Source organism: Amblyomma mixtum, chromosome 2 (genome assembly GCF_055824585.1).
Source record: "Amblyomma mixtum isolate Tamu chromosome 2, ASM5582458v1, whole genome shotgun sequence".
Lineage (NCBI taxonomy): Eukaryota > Metazoa > Arthropoda > Arachnida > Ixodida > Ixodidae > Amblyomma > Amblyomma mixtum.
Genome location: NC_143013.1, coordinates 7,177,817 through 7,193,043, shown reverse-complemented (window position 1 = coordinate 7,193,043; position 15,227 = coordinate 7,177,817). Strand labels below are relative to the sequence as shown.

The 15,227-nt window shown below is 44.5% G+C and overlaps 1 protein-coding gene across 6 annotated transcripts in view; it reads right to left on the bottom strand.

Annotated features, from left to right (window-relative positions):
• LOC149358309 (cyclin-dependent kinase 16-like) overlaps positions 1–15,227 on the bottom strand; it is a 155,837-nt gene that overhangs the window by 127,510 nt on the left and 13,100 nt on the right. For 4 of the 6 annotated variants that reach the window (XM_089570346.1, XM_089570348.1, XM_089570349.1 and 1 more), the window contains exons 2-3: positions 13,570–13,802; positions 3,012–3,098 (exon numbers count right to left, since the gene is read on the bottom strand). In XM_089570346.1, coding sequence (XP_089426472.1) covers positions 3,012–3,098; positions 13,570–13,699 — 217 coding nt within the window. In that variant the 5' untranslated portion in view covers positions 13,700–13,802. Of the gene's footprint in view, positions 1–580; positions 846–3,011; positions 3,099–13,569; positions 13,803–15,227 lie in introns of those variants that run through there. The other 2 variants (XM_089570351.1, XM_089570350.1) reach the window with 2 other exon arrangements.

The window sequence follows — 15,227 nt, the reverse complement described above, 5'->3', positions numbered from 1 at the left end:
ATCGCCAATCATCCGAGCACCCTTATCTGATTCGGCACCCTTCCTCCATTTCAGATAGGCGCAAGGTCCATCTGTGAATGCGATGAGTTGAGAAGTACGTCAAGAGCGGGGCAGATAAGAAGAGCGAAACCAGAAGTCCGATCACTGGTCGCTAGAGCGAAGATGGTCTCCACAAAAATGCTGACAGTCGGGAACTGCCAGACCGGGAAGAGAAACAAAAAATATAAAAAAGCCGCAAGAGAAGAGTCAGCCGAGCGGAAAATTGATACGGAGGAGAACGATGCACGAGGCCGGATCGGCGAAGAAGAAAAAAAAAAAAAGCAACGGCCCTGCGAATGAGAGGCGTCGGCGAGGGATGATCTCCGAGAAACACGCCATCCATGAGGCAGTGCTGGCGCCTTTCTCTCTTTTTTTGCTAGTTTTCGTCCTCTGAAATCTACGCGAATGAGAGTGAAAAAAAAAAAAGAAAAACGCACACGAAAACGGGCGCACGCGTAAGCTTGCGTCGGTTTCTCCCGCAGAAGGCAAAGAACGAGGGAGCGCGAAAAGTACAAAGAAACACAAAATCGTCGGGACTCACTCAGGCTCTTGGAATTCTTGAGCGTGGTGCTGTTTTTCCGCCTCGCGATGCTGAAGGTCGAGAACCAGCTGCCAAGCTTGTGGCTGCCGAAGTTGCTGAAGGTGTTGCTCTTGTGCAGTAGCTTGATATCCATGGCCGATCACAGAATTGCAAAAAAGAACGCGGGAAGTGTGACTAGTCGACGGACCAGCGGGCGACGGCAACCGCCAGTGTTTCCTACTCCCAGCAGCAGCAGTCAAGAGTGCAGTCGACACACGCTGCTCACGAAAACGATGAAGTAATGATGGGGGCTCGCTGCTGAAAACTCCACCGGGCTCGCCGAGATGGCCGGGACGCCGGGCTACTCTCGAGAAATATGGGGCGCGCTTCGGAGGGGCTTTAGTAGCACACGCCGCGGCTTTCTTCGAGCGGCGCGAATTATCGTCGGGACGAGGTCAAAGCTTCCATCGTCGTCGGCCCGTAGAGCAACAGCGGAACGACGCGGGCTTGAGCGGCATCCATATTCCGAGGGACACACAGACAAAAAAAAAAGGTGGACCAGGTGTCCGCCGTATCGAGGAGCACCGCAGCAGTGCGCGCCGCGCGGTCACCGGCGCTCTCCAGACGATATGCAACGTACGGCTGCACTCACGAGAGTAGCGCAGTTCACGAACCACTCGCGCCAAAGGTGAGCCAGTCGAGCGCAAAACAGTGTACGATCCAACAAACGGCCGGCAACAGCGCGTGCTTTTAGCTCGCTCACTCGTCCAGCCGGCGAGACCTGGCTGGCTGCTGCATCGCTCGACGGCGTCCCACTGATCTCGTGTCCGAGGAGCCGAGCGACACAAGACCGCGGCGGCGGGCTCTACGGCTCAGGTCAGTAAGCACCGCTTCCTACCACGGGGACCGAGCGAGAAAGGCGTCGTCGTGGTCACAGCCTCGAAGATGACGCGGCGACGCACGGCACAGGCACGCACACACACAACGGGCACGCCGCGTTCCTCTCCTCGACGGGTGCAGCACGATCGACCAGCGCGGCTAACGAACGTCGCCGAGCGGCCGCGGCACCAGACGGGTCGCCGGAGGAGACGTTGGCGGCGCTGGTGCGCCCAGAAGCGGAGAGAGACGCCACCGCGAGACCGGCTTCGCTCGCAAGAGGCCCGCTGGCTGTAATCTCTCTCTCTCTCTCTTCACCCTCGCAACGAACGCGCTTTCTCTTTCTACAATGCGCTTCTTTCTTTTCTACTCGCTCAATTGCTCGCGCGGAATCACGGGAAACGTGACGTCACCAGCACGCAGCTCACCACGGCGCCAATTTCGAAATCGGCGCCTCCCTTGACGCTTCTCATTGCAATCGTCCTATTTTTGCCAATAAACGTCTTCTCGCTCGCTGACTCTCTTCTAGCCTGACATCCACACGGCGCGGGAGCCTCCAGGCCATTCAGGGCTCGTTCGCCTCAATTTGCCTCGAGGCTAGAAACAATTCTTGGTATGCATGCATGCCACTAGCAAAACTGCTCCACCAGTGAGCACACATTTCTTTCAACACAATCATCCAAGGTCTTCAAACTGGCCGTCAGAGTCCCACCACCAAAGCAGGAAAATCCACGATCTAAAATGAATTTGCTGATTTGCTTTGCTCCACAAGTTCAAGGCAATGTGAAATGCTTTGCGACAGACATCAATACTACTTATAATTGTTGTGAGGTAAACGGTGGCAAACTTGCTGTTCTGCCCACAGCGCTAAGCCACATAGCTTGTTGTTTGTGCTCACAGCTCAAAGAATATTTGAGCACGTCACCCTTGCTGTTCCCAACAAATGCTCTGTGTTTTATACTGCCATGTCAACTGGTAGATCAGTGTGAAGGCTGTTGCTGAGTACTTAACCTTAATTGTGGTACCAATGATCACTCCACAGTGCACATTGGAACATCATTAGCTCCATATATGTTTAATCTTGAATGTGACTAGTTCCCACAGTGCGTCATTGTAATGACAAAGCCAGCTGTGCTTGAAGTCATGCCTCATGACCATATGTCAAGCAAAAACCAAGTGCAATATTTTCTGCTTAGTTCTACTCCCATAATAACATAAGCTCATACAAGAGTAAATTGAATAGAAACCGAGCTTGCAAGCTCAGGAAGAGGACACTGACAAGCATCACTGTGGTAAAATTTATGGAAGACATTTAAAGTCTCCTGTGAAAACTTAGAGGTTTTTAAGTCATTAGAAACCAGACATTGATCAAACAAAAGCCCCTGGCACATAAAATTGCCCTTAACAGCAAGGTCAGCGGACATCAAAAAATAAAACCACTCGGCAAGTAGAAGCAACCTTCACCAACATGTCTCGATAGTGAAGAGGCAAATGGTAGAGTTTAGCAGCACAAAAAGCAACACAGGGCAATAGGCCTGTTTTGAAAGCGAACATTTAAAGCTAGAAGGTCACTTGCCTGTGAGTGGAGAACGGAGGTCGGGAATCCGCGACGAGGAAATGGAGAAGCGGTGTGTTGCACGAGATAACAGGCTCAGTCTTGAGCCTGGAAAGACATCGTTAAAGACCACTGCATCATATATGCAGAGAGAGGGGCAACTTGATGACCTACTCGCAATCAAAAGCACTTCTCCATTCCTCACGCTTACAGATATCTTAACCAAACACAGAAGCATGGGAATATAGGAACATAGTTAGAGGCATGTTTTTCTGATCAATCTATCCCCTATTCCTCACACTAATAATGTATCGCTCCCTCACGGGAACGTGTTAAGCAATAATGTGACATCTTAAAAGCAATATAGAGAGAGTGAAGGCCTGTTTTTTTTTTTTTTTTTTTTCATTGCGTATCTCACATAAATTTTGCACTTGGAGACTTTAGCCATAGCCAAACTGTTATTCATGGCATAACTATTATCCTTCAATTTGAAGATAAAATTGCATTCCAGATCGAACAGCATAGAACGTGGAAATTACTGTTGCAGTCTAGCCAATAAAAGCTGAATTTGGGTGTGTGCCACATAAATGGTCCTTTCAAAGAGGGCAATTTTTTTTTCCTTTTGATGCACGTGCGATGAACACAAAAAAGATACATCAAGGACTGGGGACAATAGCCTTATCCATAAATTAGTTCCGCCACAAAGCACAAACTGTTTGTCTTTTATCGGTTAAGGCATCCAGAGAAACAAAATGATTTACTCAATCACAGCCAATCAGTCACTGGGGCAAAAAGTGAAGACGGGCCCCATAAGTGACCCATTCATCTCACTTCTAGACTATTGTCCTTCAAGGCCATCTGGTCCTGAAGATGGAATGCACAATTGGGAGTTACAAAAAATAAGAGAACAGCAATTGTGCTAATAAAAGTGCAAAACTCCACAAAATAAGTTGCAAGGCAAGTACAAGAGGCTAGTGGCAGCAGTTGTCCGGAAAAAAAAAAATCCTGCCATCTAATCAAGAATCGAGGTGTCAGAGAGACAGCAGTGTCAACACAGGAACAGGCAAAGGATGGGTTCAAGAGCAACTCAGGCAACTCGGGGAAAGAAAAAATGCATCACTTCTCACTACTACGGTGCCTCTTTCCCCACTACACACATACACTTCTGTGCACAACTCTAAGTTCACTCCTCGAGGTGTATTAATCAAACACATGCACACAAACAACACAAAAGCATCAGACATCAAAGTATCAACACACAGCATGCACCAACTCAGTAAATTTGTGTGGTTTTTCGACATCACAAAGGTGCACCACTGCATGCCTGGAGCTGCTTCCACTACGAACGGCACATACCTTTGTTACACCACCGTGTAGATACCAGTCAGGCAAAAACATGTTTGCAAGATAAGTGGCAGTCACAAAAGATAACTGCTTCCAACAAGAACGTGTGCTCATCTCACACTGGGGTGAGGATAAGCACTGAAAATGGAACGGTTAATTGTGCGTTGTGAAAAAATGTACAAGTCAATGTTATTTAAAGATAACGCACTAGTAGCTACCTTGCACTTCCTTTTCAAGACCTGAAAACCTAAAAGGAAAGTCCTTGGGCATCCCTATCAGCAGGGGTGAAATAAATTTTATGTGTTGAAGAGACTCCCAATTAAGTCCAGAAATTAATTGCAGCACATCAATGAACAGAACATGTCAGAAAACATCTCACTAGACTATAGCCCAGCCATTCATCTAATCTTTGTGCATAAGCTGCGTTCAACATCCGCTTCTTGCCCATTTAAAACTGCACAGCTGCAGGCATGGGTAAGCAGTCAGAGTTGATAACTACAATCTTCAGCCTTGCTTTCTGGTCGGCGCTAAGCTCTTCAGATAATCATGGAGAGTCCAGGAAACAATGCCCAGCCCTCTTTATCTAATATTCTTCAGACAATGTTGCTTTAGTTCTCACGCAACACCGACATGAGGCCTGAAAAACTAGACAGATATCTCGGCCAACGCCGGCAGGTACATATCCTAATGCGACCAACAGCCAGCATGCAAACTGTGACTCTTGTGGCCAAGTTAAATATGGAAAACTGACGTACTACCACTTTATGACTCGAAAAGGACCAAAAATTTGTTCGAATTATATGGAGCCCCAATTCATAATAGCCTTTTTAGTACACTTGATGGTGACCATACCAAAGCAATGGTTCAAATAAACCAGCTGTTCAAAATAAGTGACCTCAAATTAACAAGACCGCAGTGTATTCACTTTACTCAAAAGCATCTGAAGGTTCTCTAATATGTTTTCTACCCCCTTTAAAATATAATATATATTTTCTATGACAACTTCACAGGCTTTGTCGAACTTCAAGCAATGCTCTGCAAAAGCTTTTGTCAAACACACCGATAGTCAAGCAAAAAAGTATATGAGAAACGAGTATCAATGATGCGATGACATTAAAAATCTGATTTTACTCGCAATTCGGGTGTTCTTCGCAAGTGCTAGAGAGCAGTGGCTTCAACAAGGTAAATGTATTGAACATTGGATTGTAAAGAAAGCCACGCCTGTGCTTTCTCTGTGAGCCAGAGTGCCAAGTGTTGCATTGTACACAAAAGGAGAACAGCGCCATGTCACCCGAGAAACACAGACAAGAAACTGGACGCTCGTCGAAAAAGCGGCCAAAGTAAGCAAAGAACCGGGTCACTGAGGATACAGAGCAGCCACCGCGATGTCTTGCGACCAGATCTCAAATGAATAATTTGGAAGCGAGTTCAATCCGTGCAATGATTGAAGAACAGTGGCGCAAGCTTAATCTCCGTTATGTCATCACAGCCAGCATCTGATTGCAGAAACCAAAACCAAGACAACACGAGCAAAGAAACTGAGCCACAAATTATTTAGTGGGTGCAGGTGAATTCCACTTCGTGATCCACTATGCCTTATACATCATTAAAAAAAAATGCAACACCAAAAATCTTTCATTTCCTTTAAAGGGACACTGACTTAAAACAGAGGTGGACCTGTTTCGATGAAATATTGTATTCTTGTCACAAAGAGATCTCTCTCACCGAAAACTGAGCTTTTATAAGCTACAAAAGATGACAAAACAATATACAGGTTTCGCCATCACTGACCAATTTCACAAGTAAAATGCGTCGACACTGACTTTTTGCGCGGATTCCAGAGACTACACTACACATGCTATTAGCTTCAAAATGATGGCAACCCGTCCTATTTGGTGAGGATGTCATGAGTTCAAATCTATTACTAGCAGGAAAATTTTTAAATCCAATTTTCTCATCGATAATTACATGGAGCTGTACTCAACAAGCTCCTTCAAGTCAAAATTTAAGGGTAGGCTAGTCTCTCTGACCTTACTGCAGACAACACAGAATGCTTGAACCATATGCGAAATTAAACAAAATTTTTTATCGCCCCAAACCCGTGTTTGTCTGCTCTCGGCCCGAGAAATTGGCCACAGGTAAACAGAGTGGATTCCAAGAGCAGAAAATTGTACCAGGCAGCAGCCAAAAGTCAGATGGAGAGATGAGATCAGGAAGCTCACTGGGAAGGGGTACTCATAGCTGCCACAGGACAGAATTAATTGGAGATCAGTGGAAGAGGTATTCGTCCTGCAGTGAATGCAATCTGGCTACCCCCACCGCCACAGACGGCAATGACAGGAAGCAACATGTGTTGACGACTTCACTGTACAGGAATTTAAAATTGTTCGAAGTCAACTGAGCAATACACACCTCACTACCGCAATTACTCCCTTATTACAAATTGACTCCACGGTTGGGGATTCCCCTAAAACATTGGACCAACACCATTCCCACATCATGCTGTTGATCAGTTCACTCTGAGCCAACCTGTCAGCCGACCTGCTTAGCTCAGTTGGCGCAGCAACTGCCCCAGACAGGCAGTGGTCCTGAGTTCGAACACCAGGCCAGGGCTCAAACACCAGAAGTTTCTGTGAAAGCTGTATGGCTGCACTTGGATGGATGCTAATGAGCAATTACGCCCTTAATACACATTTTATTGCGGTGCTTGAAATACAGCAACTAATGTAGGATAGCCTGACAGATCCAGGTTACTCCTTGCAGGCTCTCTTTGGCACTCAATTTTCTAATTTTCACTGGTCTAACAATGCAGTCGAGGTCTACTTCCAGCACAAGGCAGCAAGCAAACAACCGATAGTGATGGCACAGTGAGTGCTATTCTCATGTTCTCAGAAAAACAATGTCAGTGTAAGAGCAACTTGTAAGAAGGTGACCTGAATGTTCTGCAGCTAATTGCAGGCATGAAAGCGTTTACACCTGTTCCCAAAAATACATTCAAATATATGCATAAGGTTTTTCCATTTTTTCTTTTTCTAGCCACTTCAATTCATGCAGCATGGCCAGTAGGGTCAGTGAAAATTGGTAACATCTGTATGGCCAGTGAACAAGCCATGTTTGAACCCCATACCTCGTCAGACCCACATTTCAGGTTATAGTGTTATTTTCAGAAAATAAAAAAAAAAGCTTACTGTTCGCACAATTCAGACCTGTGATCCCAATGAAACTCTGCTTGCTTCCATGAAAGAAAGCTTGGTGCTTTTAACGGAAGATTTTCCTGCTCCCGAAATTGGAACTGCTATATCCAGAGAAGTTTATGTACCGAATAAGTAACCAGGAGGACAGAAATCGAATGCACGACAATACAGTAATGGACAACTCAGAGCAATAGAAGGCTTAAAGAGTCAAATTTTCCTTTTACAGAGCTTGATGAAGCTTGCAGGCATCTGTAGAACATACGCTTAGTATACTTGCTATCCTGTGTATCTTGTAATGTCAAACTTGTAATGTAACATAACTTGTAATGTATCCTGTAATGTCAGTGCAGTAGTGGACAAAAAGCCACACAACAACTTCTTTAAACACTCTCTTTTCCCAACAACACTTGGCGTAACAGCCTCACTGATGAAACAGTGAGATGTTATCAATAGCAATTCTCAAAAAATAAATAAATAAAAAGAATCGGACCAATTTTTACAATTCCTTGTATTAAAAAGCAGTGTAGCTCTAATTCTGTACGCACTACAAACACTTAACCAAAGCTGCTTAACAACTAGACTTTTCACCACAACCGATCATGGTGAAGAGTCAACAAGCGTCCACATTTCCCAAGGAGAAAAAAAAAAATTACACTATCTCATTTCAAACTATGGATCATCCAAAGAAGAAAAAAAGAGGGTCGATGCACAGTAAATCATGAATGTGAACGGTAGCGCTAAAAGTGCCCACGGAAGCTTCATTTCTGTACAAGTTGTAGGGCCTCCAGCAGTGACAGCATTGTCCATTTAACCAAGTGAGCTCCAAGCACAAGAAGTAATGGTGCCAGTGGGAAGAGGGAGAGCTCAGAAAGAACTGAAGGAGGCACTGCTGATGAGGAGGAACAGCGCAACGGTGCATGCTGTCTACACCACACAGACCCCACACCACTCCAGAAGCTACACCTACAGCAACTAATCAACAAACGAATGCACGAAGTTGCTCGCACATAACGAGAGCAAGTGACTTGCTGTTGTCATGTGGTTTCATAATCATGACTGCCGCTGCACTATCCTAATATGGAACGTGCTTAAGCAGAAATGCTTTCGTAAGCTCAGCTCCTGTGTAGCAGGTGTGAAATCTGAAATCCACAATGGCAAGTTGGCATAGTGTTCTACCGCAAGACCAACGCTGATTATCTAACAAAGGGCAAAAGCGACAATGGCAACGATGTTATTTGCTACCCTGTCCTTGTACTGTTGGTGCCATGCTAACTTCCCTGGTCGTTCAGGAGTTGCAGCTGACTGCGACACAACCGAAAGCCACCCTTCAGCTGAAATAACAACGGCACTTTGCTGAGCATGATGACAGTCAGACTGAACAGTACAGTAAATAATCAGTATTGTAAATGCTGGACATCACAGACCCCGCTTGAACTGCCCCTTATGCCCTGTTTCTGCTAAAGAGGCAACGTTAGCTCACTTTATGCTAACTTGCCCCGAACTCTGGGAGGCACGCAAGCGACACCTCGGCATTCAGGGTTACCACCCCAGCAGACCACCAGACACGAATCTGGACTCATGGGCCCCAATACCGGGCCTTGTTGGCATTTGTAGCCGACGGCAGCCTGCACCTGTACATGTAACTCTCTTATGCCAAAGGGCATATTTGCACAATAAAAAGAAAAAAATGCTGCAAATTTTCAACGAATCTTTTAACACAGGCTTCGAACAATTAATCAGTCAACTGTGCCTAGGTATCACTCTTATGTCTGACCTTTCTTGTACCCGTGCCACACGGACAGATTTAATGCCATTAAGTGCTTACTGCCTTAAGTTTTCATGGCATTCGTGCGGTGCCACACGCATAAATTTAATGGCATTAGCCTTACTGCCATTCGCAACCTACTGAGTTCGCCACAACTCATTCGCCCGTGCATTGCGTACTCTCGTTCCCATTCCACACGCAGAAAAGCATGCTACTTTGTATCAACTTCCTAACCAGTAGGAAATGGTTAATTCTTAACTTTCAGTCAGATGAGGCATATATGCCGCATTTTCGACGCGAAGAGCGCCATTTTAACCAGCCTTATTGACAGGTACTCTCGACTTGTGTGCTGACATGCGAGTTTATGGTTATTTTTTCGACTTGTGAAGCAGGAACTGCCGTATTTTCTGGAAAATTGTTTTTACATTACATTTGAACAACATTCCCGATATATTATGCTCATCAGCAATGTTTATATTCAGATGTAACTTTTGACTACCTTGCAAGCGTTATTGTCATCGTCACTTTCGATAATGGCATTAAATGTGGATGTGTAGCACCAACTCCGAAAACAATGGCATTAACAAACTTAAGGCCTTAAGCATTTACTGCCATTTCTTGCGCGCGTGCGGCACGGGTATTAGACTTCATGATGACGATGATGACCGATTTTTATGGGGCAAGGGCATCTGTGGCCAAAGAGCGCCATGGCACAAGGTATTTTTCTTCTGCTCAAGGTGGGGTTAAAGACCCATTTCCCAAGCATTTCACCCTAAAGAAGCCGAGCACCAGGCCTGGGGAAAACCCGCTGTATGACCGGTGGGCACCCGGCGGCACTGGGAATCGAATCCCGCACCTCCTGCATGCGAGGCGAATGCTCAACCACTAGGCCACCACTGCGGTGACTTTCTCAGACTTCATTGGCTTAAACCAAAACATGTGCTCATATATCAAAAACAGTACTAGGTCATCTGTGTCTTAAAGGTCATCTGCGTGCAACTCCATATTTAACGTCTCAAAATTAAACTACATAGCTTTCGTATTCCACCTAAACCTGATTCACTGATCCGGCTTTCCTATTAACATTTATTATTTCCATGGAGAAATCTACTCAAAATCAAGCCACTAATTGTTTGACTTGGTTGGTTTTATGGGTTTTAATGTCCCAAAGCGACTCAGTCTATGAAGGATGTTATGGCAGAGGGCGGATAATTCTGACCACCCGACGCTCTTTATCATGCCCTGACATACAGTACACAGATCTCTAGCATTTCGCCTCCATCGAAATGGAAATGCTATGGCCGGGACTGAACTCACGTCTTTCAGGTCAGCAGTCAAGCACCCATAGCCACCGTGACGGCTAAGTCACAAATTGTATGTCATGCTTGGTTTGGTTTGGTTTATGGGGTTTAACGTCCCAAAGCGACTAAGGCTATGAGAGACGCCGTAGTGGAGGGCTCCGGAAATTTTGACCACCTGGGGTTCTTTAACGTGCACTGACATCGCACAGTACACGAGCCTCTAGAATTTCTCCTCCAAAAAAATTCTAGCCGCCGCGGCCGGGATCGAACCCGCGTCTTTTGGGTCAGCAGCCGAGCACCATAGCCGCTGAGCCACCGCGGCGGCTGTATGTCATGCATACTAATTGTATATCGTGCATAAATTCAATACCCATTCTAACATTGCTCAAATCAGCAAACTTAAATGAGTACTAATAAGATGTTCACTGCTACTTCAGTTATTAAACCCAGCAGTTATGCTATTAGTGTCTAATCTTGGCTTGATGATCCCTTCACAATCAGTTAACTCTTTCCCAATCATGGAAAAAATGGGCATAATTTGTACACGAAATGGGCATATTTTATAGGCTTTCTTTAACTTTTTTTTTACCCAAGAACTATGAGGTCTAAAATTTAATGTAATGCATCAAAATTAAGCAAATTTAACACATATTAATAACAGTTCTCTCGTTAAAGCATTTTATGTCTTTCTATTAAATTTTTTTTTGCAAAATCAAGGTTTCTAGACAAAATTAGAACAAAACTTTCAAAGACATGCTTGTATCCAAAATGCAAGAAAATTTAAAGAAACTTTACGATATATAACATGTCTCCCTGTCTAATAATATATACTCCTGAAAAGTAAAAAGTTCTGGCTTGCACAGTTTTCCGTCTAGAAAGCAATCAAATTAGGCCCTACATGTGGGCATGCCAATGGGCGAAACAGTGTAGCATACGCTTCGCAGCACAGGCAGCGCTGAATCCTGCCCAAATGATGTGGAAACACTACAAGTGAGACAAATAACATGTGCAATGTCAATATCTTTTTTCAAAACGGCCGTTGAGTGGACCAAACAAGCCCCAATAAGAAATTAACCAAGACTCTCAATTAATGCCCTCAACTTTCCTCCGGTCTTCTTTGAAATCTGAACCAAAGTCAGTTGACAAGCCAGCTTCCGCAGTCACTACTACCTAGAACGTCAACAAAATCAACTGCAGACTGAGTTGAGTAATCAGAAGACTTGTGTTGTTTCAGGGCGCGTGCCAAGCTTGCGGAGGCAACCAATCTCAACTTCTACTCTCCGCTCATTTCTCACCCGGTTTGAAAGTCACTGCCACACGGAGCAAAAACAAACTAAACAGAGGAGTCTTCTAAATTCAAGTCAAATGGCGCAGTATAATATGAGAACAGCGCGGAAGTGTATGAAATTGAGATTCGCATCTATCGTTAACAGGCTAACGATTTTCAATAAGCGCAGTCGGGAAAGAGTTAAGCTTCACGTGTATTTTCAGTCAAAACATTGATTCAGTAAAAGAAATATTCCTCGCTGCCTTGAGGCACCTGCTTTCCCTCTACCTGCCTGCTGACGGGTCAGTGATTCATTCCACCAAAAAGCAATGTAAATCTGCCTCGGGCAGTTTGCAGGCAATTTGAAACACTTTTATGAATGATAAGTAAATACACACCTGAACTATATACATGGAAACCAGAGGCCATTCTTTGAAAAGAGGAATCTCAAGTCCTGCTTTCAAATGTTTGATGGCTTTCAAATGTTTGATGGTGTGTTCCTTCCTTCCCTATACTGTTGCTTTTGATTACCAGGTTTGTTTTATGTTTCGTTTTATGGGGTTTAACATCCCTAGTGCGACTTGGGCTATGAGGGATGCCATAGTAAAGGACTCCGAATAATTCCAACCACCTGGGGTTCTTCAACGTGCACTGATATCGCACAACACACGGGCCTCTAGCATTTCGCCTCCATCGAAATGCGACCGCCACGACCGAGATCAGACCAGCATCTTTTGGGTCAGCAGCCAAGCATCATAACCACTGAGCCATCGCGGCGGCTGATTTTCAAGTACACACGCATTTTTTCCCCTAAGTATTCTTGAATGACAGCATCTTATGTATTCATTTCTTGCCTCTTGGCTTTTCATAATGATCAATTTTGACTGCTATGATGCAGTTCCCTTTCCAGCGTTTACCACTTGCTCAAATGCACTTGTTTCATAACGCATAATTATCCTTCCTATTCCATGCCCTTTCAAAAAAATCTATCAGGTGGTGTAAGCACAAGTATTTTTCTCTGCACTACAACTAAGCCACATGTTGTGCATTTCGTTTACATCTTTTTCTGTGCTGCTTTTTTTCTTTTCTCTTCACGGGGCAATCACCTGCACCAACAAGACATTTCATCATTTGACAGCTCATTCAATGCTGTTATTTGTTTATTTCTGGGTTCTGTGGCCCACAAGCAACTAAGGCCATCATGCCCCAAACATAGGATTAGAAATGTATGTTGTTATGCTAAAAACTGAAAGTTTTAAAGGTACAATTTAGTTAATACATTTCCATCTTCTAGGAACTTAAAGACACATGAAGAATCTGCAACTGCATTTTCTCCTGAAAGTAAGCTAATGTGAAATGGAATACGTTGGAGATAAAAATGAGTGCAATGCTTTTTACTTCATTTTCTCAATCTTCTGGCATGAAAAAAAAAAAATGCAGTTCACTGCAAGCTCGTCCCGTTGCACTTTGCATAGAGGTTTGTCCCGTTTTGTGAACATGAACCCACGTGTGTAAGGCGTGTACATCCAGTGCAAAAACAGCACAAAATCACTTCTGTTAAACGTTCTGTATGCAAGCACCTCGCAGGTATCTGGTGTAAGGATTGAAGCAACCACAGATGAAGAATACAAATAAAGAAATTCAATTATTTCGACGCCTTGGCACATGAAGGACGACACTGCGCCCTTTTCGAGTGCACAATGCTTACCCGTGCGGCTGCCGGGGTCGGAGCCGTTCTCCTGGATTGACAGCTGCCCCGAGAGCTGGGCGAGGCCCTCATCGCTGCGGAAGCGTGATGGGTTCAGAGACGACGAGAGGCGGCGGCGAAGCTTTTTCATCGCAGAGCATCCCGGCGGCCAACCACTTTGGGGGGCTGTGCAGGGTCCTCGGGCTCTCCAAGTCGATGCCGACTACACGTGCCAAGCACCCAGCCACCTGCGTCTAGTAATGTCCAAAGGGTATAAACACAAAGTCCTTGCATGTTGGACACTTTTGAAGGACCTGTACAGGTACAGCTTGCAGATGACACACTTAAGACAAGAAACACGGATACTTGAAAGATCACATGCTGAAACAGCATGGGCACAATGTGTTTAGCTGTTATGTATCCATAGTAACCCATGCCACATCCTTGGTAAGGCTTTTCAGCATACATGAAACACCACCTCAAATTGTGCATCACTTTTTCCAGTCGGTATTCACTGCAACCCAAGATGACATAGACCTTAGTGCAGAACACCTGTTGCCTAGCCAAATGAATGAAGTCATAATTAGGCAGGATGGTGTATTTCAGCAGCTCCTCAATTTGGATGCTAAGAAGGCCAATGGACCAGACAACATACCAACCCAGTTTCTCCGAAGATATGCCGAGTGGGCGTCGAGATACCTTATACTTATTTTTCAAAAATCTTTGCACACCCACTGTGTACCACAAGATTGGCGCAATGCACTAGTAATTCCGGTGTTTAAAGGGGGAAACCGAGAACTTGTAAATAACTACCGCCCAATATCTCTTACATCGATTTCTTGTAAACTTATGGAACATATTATAGCGAAGCACATCTTTCATCACCTAGAAACAAGCGGTTTACTTTACCCTCACCAACACGGATTCAGAGCAGGCCTTTCCACCACTACACAACTTGTAGAGACAATTCATGATTTTGCAATGACGATTGATGGGAAGCAGCAGATTGACGTAATCGCTGTAGACTTTGCCAAAGCTTTTGACAAAGTGCCGCACAATAAATTAGTTTTTAAACTGGAAAGAGCTGGAATTAATTTGAATATTGTGAAATGGATTAAAGCTTATTTAACAAATCGTAACCAAGTGGTCAAAGTGGATGGTCATGTGTCCAGCCCACTAGCAGTGCTTTCAGGAGTTCCGCAGGGTTCTGTTCTGGGACCATTGTTATTTTTAGTCTATATTAATGATATCTCTGCTGTTCTGGAACCAAATGTACGACTAAAGCTATTCGCAGATGACTGTTTAATTTATTCTACAGTTAGAAACAAGGACGACCAGCTTAGAATTAACAACTCTTTACAGGCTTTAAGCGAATGGTGCAAAAAATGGAACATGGAAATAAATTATTCGAAATCAACATACACGCACATTACAACGAAGAAGTCTGTTCTTTTGTTCCCGTATGTCATTGGTGACAAATGTTTGGTAAATGTAACTCAGTTTAAGTACCTAGGAATGACAATAACACAAAACTCAAATTGGGGCACACATATAGAAGAGGTTTGTTCTAAAGCATACCAGAAGTTATATTTTCTGAGAAAAAAATTGGAGCATTCTACACGGGATGTAAGATTAATTGCATATAAAGCTTTTGTGAGGCCAGTCCTTGAGTATGCGTC